Source organism: Vombatus ursinus, unplaced genomic scaffold (genome assembly GCF_900497805.2).
Source record: "Vombatus ursinus unplaced genomic scaffold, bare-nosed wombat genome assembly UNPS02009994.1, whole genome shotgun sequence".
NCBI classification, from domain to species: domain Eukaryota; kingdom Metazoa; phylum Chordata; class Mammalia; order Diprotodontia; family Vombatidae; genus Vombatus; species Vombatus ursinus.
The window spans coordinates 7,136,451-7,148,819 of NW_020949772.1; the positions used below are offsets into that span (position 1 = coordinate 7,136,451).

The 12,369-nt window shown below is 40.0% G+C and overlaps 1 protein-coding gene across 8 annotated transcripts in view; it reads left to right on the forward strand.

Moving 5' to 3' along the window:
- The window catches only part of CLIP1 (CAP-Gly domain containing linker protein 1), a 147,759-nt gene that overhangs the window by 115,679 nt on the left and 19,711 nt on the right, over positions 1-12,369 (forward strand). For all 8 annotated transcript variants that reach the window (XM_027853480.1, XM_027853481.1, XM_027853482.1 and 5 more), the window contains one exon: positions 7,830-7,950. In XM_027853480.1, the coding sequence (XP_027709281.1) occupies positions 7,830-7,950 (121 nt within the window). The remainder of the gene's footprint in view (positions 1-7,829; positions 7,951-12,369) is intronic.

The window sequence follows — 12,369 nt, forward strand, 5'->3', positions numbered from 1 at the left end:
AGTTCAGATTGAATCATATTTTTGTTTTTAAATATGACCAGTGTGGGAATTTTATTTTGCTTGGTTGCCTATTTATTACGAGAGATTTTGTTTTTCTTTCTTTTTCAGTAGGTGCAGGAGAGGTAGCAGGGAAAAGTGGATTTTTGCTCATTGAAAAAAAAATTGAATTAAAAAGCAAACAAACCAAGGGAACTGGAAAAAAAATTTTTTTGGCCTATTGATTAGGCTGATATTAACAGTGATTCCATTTTAATAGAATAGATGATGTGTGGGAGGGATCTGGAGAAGCATTTACACTAAGAAGTATTTCAAATTACTTCTCTGCTACTCAGATTTCTGAGCAGACACATTTTTCTCATTTCTGTTGCTGCTGGCTCCCCTTGGCTCGTGTAGTTCAAAGTGCTAGGAATGGTATAATTGGAAATTTGAATTTAACCGGCAGTTCGACTGAAAGAGGTAGGATCCTTTTCAGGATCCTTTAAATTTAAGAATTTAAAACATGTGCTAATAGAAGTGGAAGATGAGACTCCAGAGGTGATAAAGTCAGCAGTTCCCAATGAACTACTTCGCTATTGACTTTGTTTCAAAACTAGGTAAAATGAGTGTAGCCTCTCCTTCTTGTGAACGATGAGCTTAGTTATTGGGCTGTTTCTCGAATCATTCTGGTACCTGGGTTCTATATTTAGAGTCTCTACAAATTGGTTATTTACTTTTGCCATTGGTATATGGGTCCTTCTCTCTCTGCAGAGGTGGAGAACCTGCGGCCTCAATTCTGCATGTGGTCCTTTAGGTCCTCGAGTGTGGCCCTTTGACTGGATCCATACTTTACAGAACAAATCCCCCTAATAAAAGAATTTGTTCTGTAAAACTTAGGCTCGGTCAAAAGGCCGCACCCAAGGACCTAGAAGGGGGGCATTGTGGCCTCAAGGCAGCAGGTTCCACACCCCTGCTCTACAGTTTTAACTGTGATATTTATATCTGTAGATCAATGGTGAGAAATTCCTTACTGTTCTATTTACATTGTCTTCAAAAGACTAGGGAGGGACTAAAAGCCTGTTGAATTCATTAGTACTTCTGCCATAAATGTTTGAGACTCATTTAGAGCAAAATCAAACAATCCTAATGCTTGCTGAAGTTGGATTTTAAAAATAGGTGATTGTTTTATAAACACTTGCATGGGAAAATCCTGTACCAGCTCAGTTGCATTTGTAGAGGGGTGGGTTCCATTGGTTCCATTTAGAAAACTAACTAGTTCCGATTTTTTTTTAGCAACACAAATAATTTGTTTAGTAACATGGGGCATTTTAACTTTTTTGTTCTGTTGAAATGCCAAGTTGACTTGTTAGTTCAGGAATTTGGAAAGGGAGCAATTGAGCAGTAAGACAAGATTACCCAGCCTCCCTCCCACTGTCTGAGTCACACCATTTAGCTGTCTGTGTCACTGTAAGTGAATGGAATCAAAGGAATGTCTTCCAGTCACAAATTTAGAGGCATTGACTCTTTTCTTCTACTCAAAAGTTGATAGAGGTCGTCGAGAATGTTAAATGAAATAACTTTTAAATTGACAGTCTTTACCGATTCCTCTGCAGCTTCTCATTTCTCTACTAAAAATACTATTTTTTACGTCTGTTAAATCTGTCGGGTAATGAGGGATGGACAAGGTTGTTTTTAATACCTTGATAGGTTACTATCATAACCTTGCCCTTCTAGAAGAAAAATAATTTGATAATAAGTGTTTTTATTCTAACAATCTTAGTTTTATTAATGAGAGTGATTCTTCTAGATGATGCCTTTACCTCTTTTGAAGGGGACCTTTTTTAAAGGCCAGTGGCTCAGATAAAGAAGAATTGGATTGTCTGTCACATAAATTATTTGGTTAAGATTAATCATTTCTAAACTTTTTATAACTTCAAGGCAACATCAGACTTGAGAAAATTTCATAATTTAGACTTGAACTTCTGGAGATCTTTTGCAAAAGAAGTTCTTTTGCCACTGGGGTTCTTAAGGTATTAGCCTATTCTGTCCAGAAATCAGAGAACCATAAAATGTCAAGACAAGCTCGAAGGAATTGTAGAGATCATCTAAATAATTTTGCTCTGTCTCAGTATGAGAGACAAGTGACATAATCAGAATTACATTGGATTTGCTGTCCAAAGACCTGAATCTAAGGATACGAGGAAAGGCAAAAGACAGACTTTGCTTTCAAGGAGCTCACAGTCTAATGAATCAGCAGGCAAACAGCTGTGAAAGAAGGTAGAGACAGAATAAATTGGAGATAATCAACAGAAAGCACTAGCAGTAAGTGAGATTGGGGAAATTTTCTTACCGAAGGTGGGGCTTGAGTTGAAATTTGAAGGAATTTAAGGAGCCTGGGAGGTGGAAGTGAGGAGAGAGAGAGAATGCCATTCATAGGGGGCAGCAGCCAGTGAAAATGCCCAGAGGTGGGAGGCGGACTCTTTGGTGCAAGGGATGGAAAGAAGGCCAGGGTCATTGAGCTGTCACACAGTACGTGGAGGGCAGTAAAGTACAAGAAGCCTGCAAAGATGGGAAGGGGGCCAGGCTGTCAAGGGCCTGAAAAAGTCAAACAGTGGATTTTATATTTAATCCTGGAAGCTGTAGGGGACAACTGGAGGTTATTGAATAGGGGTGTGATATGGTCACTGTTGTTTAGGAAGATGAGATTGGCAGCTGCTGAGTGGAGACTGGACTAGGGTGGGAAAAGACCTGAACCTCAGACACCTGCCAGCAGGCTATTGCAGTAGTCTAGGCACGAGGTAATGAGGGCCTGTAGGGGGATGGCGGAGATGTCAGAGGATAGAAAGGGACATATACAAGAGATGCTCGAAGGCGGAATCTACAGGGCCTGGCAACAGATTGGATATGAAGAGGAGGGATTGAGGAGTTGAGGAGGACACTGGGTTGCAACCCTGAGGGAGGATGATGGTAAATATCTTTGAGTGTAATATAAAAGTTAGGAAGAAGGGAAGGCTTGTGGAAAATATTAATAGTTAGCATTTACATATCATTTTAAGCTTTACAAAGTGCTTTAAAAATATCTCATTTAAAAAAACTCTCATTATATCCTCACAGCAACACTGGGAGGTGGTTGGTATTATTACCTTCATTTTACGGATGAGGAAACTGAGGCAGACAGGTTAAATGAGGGTCACACAGTTAATAAATGTCTGAGGCTGGATTTGAACTCTGGTCTTCCTGACTCTAGGTCCATCACTGCACTACCTAAGTAGTGAGCTGCCTAAGAGAGCGAATACGTTCAGTTTGGACTTGAGTTTCAGATGTTTATAAGAAATCCAGTTTAAGATGTTGAAGAGGCAGTTTCTCTAAGAAGTGGTGTTAATTAAAGCTGTAGTCTTGACTCTGGGGAAAAAAAATGGGAACTAGATAAAAGTGTATAGTTTAAGTGAATTGGATTGGAGCTATTGTAATTGTATGTAGTATTATCTACATTTTCTAATTTGGTGTGATTTTAACCTCTGCATTAAACTGGCTTTAGTCACACAGACAGCTGATTCAGAATTGACTCCCACATCAGTAACTAGTGACTTCCTGCCTGTTGAGATAAAGTCAGTTTCCTTTTTTGGGTGATTGTTGTTAGGTTGTAAGGTTGCCTTGCTTCTTGAAGAAAATATTCATAATTTACAGTTGTGAGTGACTCTTCCAAACCTTTCCATCTTTCCTCCAACCTCCCATGGCTCTCACCTGAGAACTTTTCATATTTTACTGAAAAAATTTAGGCCGTTTGCCAAGAGCTATCTCTTGTCTCTTCCCCCTCATATCATCACTCAGATCTGTCACTATCTTTTCTTTCACCATTGTCTCACATGACTATTTAATGGTAAACTCCTTTGTATGCAATAGTAATCCCATTCCATTCTGGGTCCTCCAGCAGATTGTCCCTCCCATCATCCCTACTCTTCTCACTTATTTTCAATCTCTCCCCATCTGCTTGGTTGCTTTCCTACTGCTTACAAAAATGTCTGTGTCTCTCCTCTTCTCCTCACTTATTACATCCACCCCTGCTAACTATTATCCCATATCTGTCTAGCCTTTTGTGCCTAACTTCCTTGAGAAGGCCATTTATAATGGATTCCTCTTTCTTTCCTCTCATTCTCTTCTTAACTCTGGTTTGGCTTCCAAACTTCTGGTTTGGTTTTGACCTCATCATTCAATTGAAATTATTCTTTTCAAAGCTACCAGTAATCTCTTAATTACCAACTCAATGGCCTTCTCTCTTTCTCTTTCTCTCTTTCTCTTAGTTTAATATATTTTAATAGCAAACTTACAGAAACAGCACAAAAAATGGATAACATTAAAATCATGTACTTGCATGTAGGACACTCAGAAAAGTATAGTGAATGGGGGGAGGGGGACAGCTAGGTGTCACACTGGATAGAGCACCGGCCCTGGATTCAGGAGGACCTGAGTTCAAATCCAGCCTCAGACACATAACACTTGCTAGCTGTGTGACCTTGGACAAGTCACTTAACCCCATTGCCTAGTCAAAAAACAAACAAACAAACAAAAATATAGTGAGTGGATAGGATCTACTATATGGTAAAAATACTACAAATACCGTTTTGTTGCCATCGATAAAAAATTTACTTGTTAAAAAAAAACAAACAAACAAACCCAAATGCTGTCATTGTCCTGAAAAAAAATTAACGGGTTTATTTTTAATTGTTATAAAAGTTGAATTGTTGAAAATTATTCATGGAAACACTTTCAGACTTCATTAATGGTTTATATCCTTGCATTTATAGTAAAAATTCACACACAAATGAAATTGGAAAAAAACTTGCCAATACCTAATTCTGTCTCCTATTTTTCCATTTGTTATCATATGCCTTTTGGCCCTGTGGGGGAAAAAACCTAATATTCAGAACTACCAATAACAGGAAGAAGAGATTTTTTTTCTGTTTTGAGAATGAAGAATGTTTCCCTTCATAGTGGAGTTTAAGGGTGTTGCCCACATGTGCAGTGTGTTAGCTGGATATCTTTTGGCATGACTGTGACACGTTTGGCATGGTCAGCACAAAGGCTGGTGTCCTCAAACAGGACAACTAGATGGGCTTCACCTGCCTCCTACAAAGAAGCAGTTGTTGCTCTCCAGAAGCACAGATTTGTTCTGAAACCTGAGCCATTTCACACACCTGGTGCTGGAAGAGAAATTTACAAATCAGAAAGCCACCGTCCCTGGCCTGTAGGAAGGAGGCTTCTTAACCTCTCTGGGAGAGGGTGCACTCTTGGGAGCAGCTTTGTTATCAAGTTACTTCCTAGGTGCTTTACTACGGTAGATTTATGGGGAGTTTGCTTGGTATAAGCCGTGTTCCTGAAAACATCTCCTTACATGCCCTCCCTTCTCTTTCGGCTTGGGTTCAGAAAATAAGAAGTGGTCCTAGTGCTGAGTGGCTGCAACCACCTCAGTGGCTTTCTCTCACTCCTGAGCCGCTGCCTTTTTTTTTTTTTTTTTTGGTGAGGTGGTCAGGGTTAAGTGACTTGCCCAAGGTCACACAGCTAGTAAGTGTCAAGTGTTTGATCTGAGGCTGGATTTGAACTCAGGTCCTCCTGACTTCAGGGCTGGTGCTCTATCCACTGCGCCACCTAGCTGCCCCTTTCCTGATCCTTCTTGACCACTGTTGATCACTCTACTCTCTTCTCTCTAGGTTTTCAGGACATAACTGTCTCCTCATTGTTCTATCTGTCCAACTTCCTACTCAGTTTCCTTCACTGGTTCTACACCCAGGTCATGCCCACTAAATGTAGGTTTCTCACCGGACTCGGTCCTGTGCCCTTTTCTCTTCTCCGTCTATACTGTTTCACTTGGTGATCTCATCACCTCCCATGGATTTAATTATCATCTCTATGCTGATAATTCTCAAATCTGCTCATCCAGCCCTAACCTCTCTATCAACCTGTAGTCTTGGATCTCCAACTGCCTATTAGATATATTGAAATGGATATCCGGTAGACACATCTTAAACTCAGCATGTGCAAAACTGAACTCATTTTTATCCCCACCTTCCAGATTTCCCTGTTAGTGTTGAGGATGCCATCATCCTCCCAGTCCCTTAGGCTCACAATCTAGGTGTCACCTTGGGCTACTCATCTGAGGCTATCTTTCACACAGACCCCTACCCCCATATCCAAGCTGTTACCAAGGCCTGTCAATTCCACTTCTGCAATGACTCTCCAAAACACCCCATTCCGTCCTCTGACTCTGCTTCTAACCTGATGCCGGCCCTCGTTACCTCACACCTGGACTGTTGCGGTGGCTGCTGGGGAGTCTGACCATATCACAGACCAACTCAATAACCTCCAGTAGCTCCCTGTCACCTGCGGGATCAAATATAAAGCATCGTTGGTGTTCGAAGCCCCTCATAACCTAGCCTGCCCCACCCCCCTTTCAGTCTTCCTATTCCTCCCCAGGCCCTCTTCCATCCAGTGACGTTGGCTTCCTTTTGGATCCTTGCACACAACACTCGATCTTTCAGCTGTGGGCATGTTCTTTTGCTCTTCCTCACAGCTGGAATGCCCTCCTAGATGCCTTCAAGTCCTAGCTCTGCCAGATTTCAACTTCATTGAAGAAGACACCTCTCCCAGGATAAGTGGATACCACCTCCCTCTGCCCCTCTCCCGTCTGATTAAAAGATAACCACACTAGAGCTCAGAGAGGGACAGTGATATCTGTCATACAGAGCTGGGATTTGTACCCAGGTCTAGGATCTGCCTACAGTTCTCTTTTGTTTCCCACTTAACCATGCTACTTTCTGTTTCTTTAAACCTTTGTGAGGTTACTGTAATATGAGTGCCAAATCTGTGATTGAAGGTCAGAGAGTAAGAGAAATCAGAGTATCAGCTCTGGCCACCTATAGACAGCTGAAGTTAAAAATAGACATGTTGATCATCAGATGAATTTATACCAAGATTCAGGATTCATCCTTGTATCATAACTCACAGTGGAAATTAACAAGCATATGTTTACCTCCAACTCATAGCTACATTGAAACCTTCTGCAGTATTAAATTAATTCCAGTGATTGTATTGGCAGATGTACTGGTGAGACTGTACCTTAGCTAATAGCTAAAATAATTGATTTTTGCATGGAATGTAATAGATCCTTCTATGTGTTGGTTGCACGTGTTCCATGTGGTATATTCATTTTTATTTGCTGCTTTTAATCAAAAATCAGTGCTTGGAAAGGGTATCATTCTCATTTGAGGGGAGGAAAAAAAAAGTGCCTTATGTAATTAGAAAACTGCTCTCTCTAGGGCATTTTGCCTCTGTTGTCCTAAAAATATATTCCAGTACACGTCATTCCTGAGCTTCATCAGATACTAGCAAATGGGACCATCAGATTTTTTCTTCTTGCCAGGAGAAACAAGTTACAAAGCTGGGCAGTCTTGCAAGTGCCCAAGAAATGACATATTAAATTACTCTGTGAATGTGAAACGTATTCATGCATTTAAATAACAACGCTGTTCCTACAGGCAGTAGACTCTGATGACCATTCTCCTATTCTCCCTGGTGTTAACTAGTGTATGAATGTAGTGTGGGAGCTGAGTAGGAGTGGTGAGCACTTAGCAGGCCAAAGGGTGATGGCTGTAGAGGTGACATCTGCTCTTTGCCAGATTAAAGCCCTCTAGTCTATTCTGCTTGGAGTGATAGGTGCTTTCTAGTTATAAATTCCCATTAGGCATGTGACCCAGAGAAAAATCTTTTTCTGCCTCAGGCTGGGAAGCTGCTTCTCTCCCACCATTTTTCTTGCCTGTCTTGTTTCTATGGTAACCCTGCACTCCCTGTCCTTGCAGAGAAGACTTGAAGCAGGCAGCAGCTCGGAAGTCCCAACAGCTTTCGGCATTGCAGGAGGAGAATCTCAAACTTGCTGAGGAGCTGGGAAGAAGCAGAGAAGAGGTCACGAGTCATCAAAAGGTAAGGGATGCCCAGACCTTTGCATGGTAGTCTTCCCTGTCAGTCTTGGACAGTGCCTCAGGAGGCCCGGCTCAGTCAGATGTGGCAGATCCATGTGGGATGTGCTTTTACATTTTGGTATGATATGTCTTACCTTCTCCCCATGGGGTTTTGTTTTGGTTCTAGATTAGAGGCAGCTCAAAGTTCCTTAAAGTCTGGTAAGCAAAAAGCCCCTGGGGACTTAAGATATAACTTAGAAATGAGACTTTCTTTGAAAGAAGCCTTTTATTTATAAGCCTGGAGGGAAAGAGGTTCTTCCTGATTCAGCTTGTGTTTCCTTATTAACCTGTTAAGAAAATTAATGTAAATTGTGTGCAGTTTGGGGGTTGGTAGATATTTTTCAATGAAACAATTCCCTTTGTTGACCGTAATTTCCAAATGATAGTGTAAGTGTGTGCTTTGATACGTGGAATATGTATAATTGATGGAATGGGCTATAGGCAAACAAACTCCAGCCTATTTGCCTATATGGCTTAATCAGAAGGGTTTCTGACACAGCTAATGGGACTGATTCATACAATTTCTAACAAATATTTTAAATCTCTAGAAGAGTTATGGCCCAACTGCATAGTAATCTGAAAATAGCAATTAACTGGGTTTTATTCTAAATTATTCTACCCTACAATCACAATGCTAGATAACTACGTTTAACTGCATAACAGCAACTTAGGAATTATTTTTTGAGTAGAATTTGACAGTGTTGTCATCAGTGTTGTGCCTTGCCCCCTCAGGTGACATTTTGTTATTTCCAACATATTTTACAGTCATCCTTCTCTGTATAAGTTTTAGATCATGGCATCATCGTTTAAGTGTCAAAAGCCCAGGGCAGCTTGTTTAGTCATTTTGGAAACTACATCAGGTATCCACTACCCTATATGTCAGTTGTGTAAAACCAGTTTTTGTTGTGTTCCTTTTAGATTTTATACTTCAAAAACTTCACTACAGCTTTCTCCATTCCTTAGATTCATAGCACTGAAATGCCCTATCCTATCAGTACTCAGATAAACTTTTTCACCCACGAGACTTATTAGAATAAATTTCCTCACCCCCACCCCACCAACTCCTGGTTACTGTCCCAGACTGCTTTCACGAATGGAATTAAGATTCTCCTTTCATTCACATCGTCAGAGGTTGTTTGAACTTGAATGGGGTCTAGGTATGTTCTTTTTGTAGAGTTTGGGAGCTTGATGATGATTTCTGTGGAAATGGAAGCTTTTGGGGCAAACCAGTTTCTTTAAAGGCATAGGTAGTGTTTGACAAGTATAGTCTAGTATCAAATTTGTCAGGTCTCCAAGAAAAGCAGCATGGATATATTTGCAGCTGTCCACATTTCCTTAAAAATCTTTTCTCTCGGACATAAGGAGCCTTAAAACCAGCACTCTTTTGAAGAAATAAGAGCTCAGCATGTAAATGGCCTCCAGTTTTAATTCTGGCCACTGCTAGACAATTGAGTACGATGCTAGTAGGCTGTGATATGACTTGGGAGCCTTAGAAAATTTGGCAAGAACTTAAGGGGTGATTTGAAGGGTCCTTTAGAAGACAGCACTGAAGGTAAACTGAGTAATAACAGTCTTCCTCAGACAGGTGAGGAGTGTTTACAAGGTACTGAGTATACTCTATATCTTTACCAGCGCCAGAAAAAAGTAGGTTTGATCTAAAAGCATGTGGGATTTTGAGTAAATAGAAAAATGGACTTAATGGTAGAGAGGATCAGTAAATGCTGATGACTGGAGGCTCAGATTGTGTTTATTTGGGATACTCATCTAGCTAGAATGGTTTAGGAGTAGCCCTACCTAAACACAAGGCTAGCTTGATTTCTGTTTGTTCTGATTCCAAAAGAAGATCTAAGATGTGATTTGTTTCTATCTAGATCCCTCATTTTCTCTTTTCAGTACCCTCTGCATTAGAGTGACAGATTGTGACTACTGTCCTCCAGCAGTGTTGTGCATCACCTTTGTTAGGCCAGTGGGGTTTACTTAGGGAAAGGGTTTTCACTGGTGACACCAGAAAAATATGTGAAGTTCAGTCTCTTCAAGCCGGGATGCAAAGCAGCCAGGGTGAGGATAAAGGACAGAAAAAGCCTTGTGCTGGGTAGGCCTTATTCTTGTCCTATTTCCCCCATCTGTGTATGCCTCCAGACAGATTACTATCTGTAAAATGAAGAGAAATCATCTCCACTTCCCCTGTGTCACAGGACTGTTGTGCAAATAAAACTCATCAGTATATATAAATTATTACATAAGCTGATGTTTTTATTCTACTTCATATTTTCATACTGTTAGGAGAAACCAAGGTTTCCCACACTGTAATTCTGTGTCTGTCTCTTTGAAAAGCTAAAGATATCTACATCCATTAAATAGCCCTACACATCATAAATTTAAAACATTGCATTTTAGTCTTTTGCCATCTGAACAAATTTCAGTTGTCTGAACTAAGCAGTGGCACTTTTGAGAGGTAAGGAAACAATGATTGACTCCTTTGAGATGAAGGATTTGCATTCTGCCCTCGACCTTAGTTTCAGAGCTTGTTCTTCCCCCTGATGAATTATCATGATAATTGCTATTTTTTGGAATGTCAGAAAACCAAGCTTGTTGGAATTATATATTGAGTGAAACTTCTGTAACTGAGGGCCTGAGTGTCTCTACTGCAGAATAGAGTGCATGGGTTTTGTGATGGTTTATTCTGGCTTCTCAGAAATCATTTTTGCTTTCAAAATAACAACCTTAATTTAAGGTTACTTTCAGTCCAACTGAAAATAGGTGACTGAAATAGGTGGAGTGTGGTAAGTGAAGTAACATTATTGTGGATTCCATGCAGTGGAGTGTGGCTAAACACCAATGAGAAACCGTCTGATTATCCTCTATACCAATGATACTGCAAAAAAGTCATAGTGAGAATTAGCCAATAGGATTATTCACCATTAGGTACAAGTTTGAAGGTTGTTGTGTGTGTGTGTGCTTTGTTTTTTTTTTTTTTTTAAGTCTGACTGCCATTGCAAGTTTCAAAATAAATACTCTCTTGTATTTTGGGCCATCATTATGGGACAAATACTGATTTTCAATTTATATTAAATGAGCCAAAGTTTGTTTGTGGAATCTAGACACATTAAGACAATTCATGGCTTATGTTTGACCATCAGTTTCTTGGGATCACCAAAGGATAAATCAGATCTCCTTTAGAATCTAGAGCTGTCATTTCAGTGGAGCCATAAATAATATGCTGTTTATAATTAGCCACTTTCTCAGACATGCATGTGCAGTGAGAAGAATTTATTTTTATCTTATGGCATGGTATGATTTTCTCTAAAAGTAATCAAATTAGATTAACCAGCATGTATTTAGCTATAGCCCTACTATGGAGGTAACCCAGATTCTTTCGGGCTGCCAGCCAAATACACGTTTCCACAAGTTCTACCAGACTGGAAAGACTTTGATTACCAGTTTAATTATGTAGGGTACATCTATTTTCTGAGGACCAGACCTATTAAATTTAGAGAGGCTCACCACCAAGCTGACTACAAGTTGACAAATTTTTCAGCCATAGCAATTCTTGAAGACTACTAAGATACAGGAGGGCTGCACTCTGGATCTGTTGAGGGAGGGCTCGCAGTAGCACAATCACCGATCAAAGAAGTATTGAAGTATAGAGAAGTGCTAGTATCAGTTGCTTAGGAAGTGGCTTTTTATTAGTAAAAAGTGAAATGGAAACATATCTATAAAATTCCTTGCTTCCAACCAGTGCTTTCCTTGTTGCTTATTCATTTCACTCCTTCTCAGCTTTCTCAAGCATATTCAAATATTAAATTGGGAACTTAGACATAGGATAGTTTTTGAGTTTCTGCATGTCTCTTTACAGACTCCGTTTTCCTATTCCATATCTTCTGAAAGTTCTTTTTATATCCATTTATAACCTGCCCAACAAACTATCCATAGTTCTCTCAGTTCCTCTAACTTTTGAGGGAATCAGAAGGAAGTTTATTTTGGATACTGGTGTTGTCCATCATGGAGGTTGCTGCTGATCCTACGGGCATTTGCCCCTACTGTATAACACTTCCACCATCACAAAATTTAAAGAGTCTCTTCCCACTATTCCCCAGCAGACTGTTAGAAATGGGAATGAGGAATGTGCTAGTAAGCCACAATAGTTTCTTCATCAATGACTTTACCTACAAATTTTAGAGCATATAATATGTGTACCAATTTTTAGAAGAACCTTTTATCATGCATTGGGCTTTTTTAGCCACAGTGCTTCTCCTTCGAGTCACGCCATCCCTAGTACTGCTGTTGAATAAAGAGGACTGTGTATATAATATATTTATAACAAACTATCACCAAGGAGTTTTTATTCCAGATGTTCTGAAGTAAAAATCCGTGGTAACTA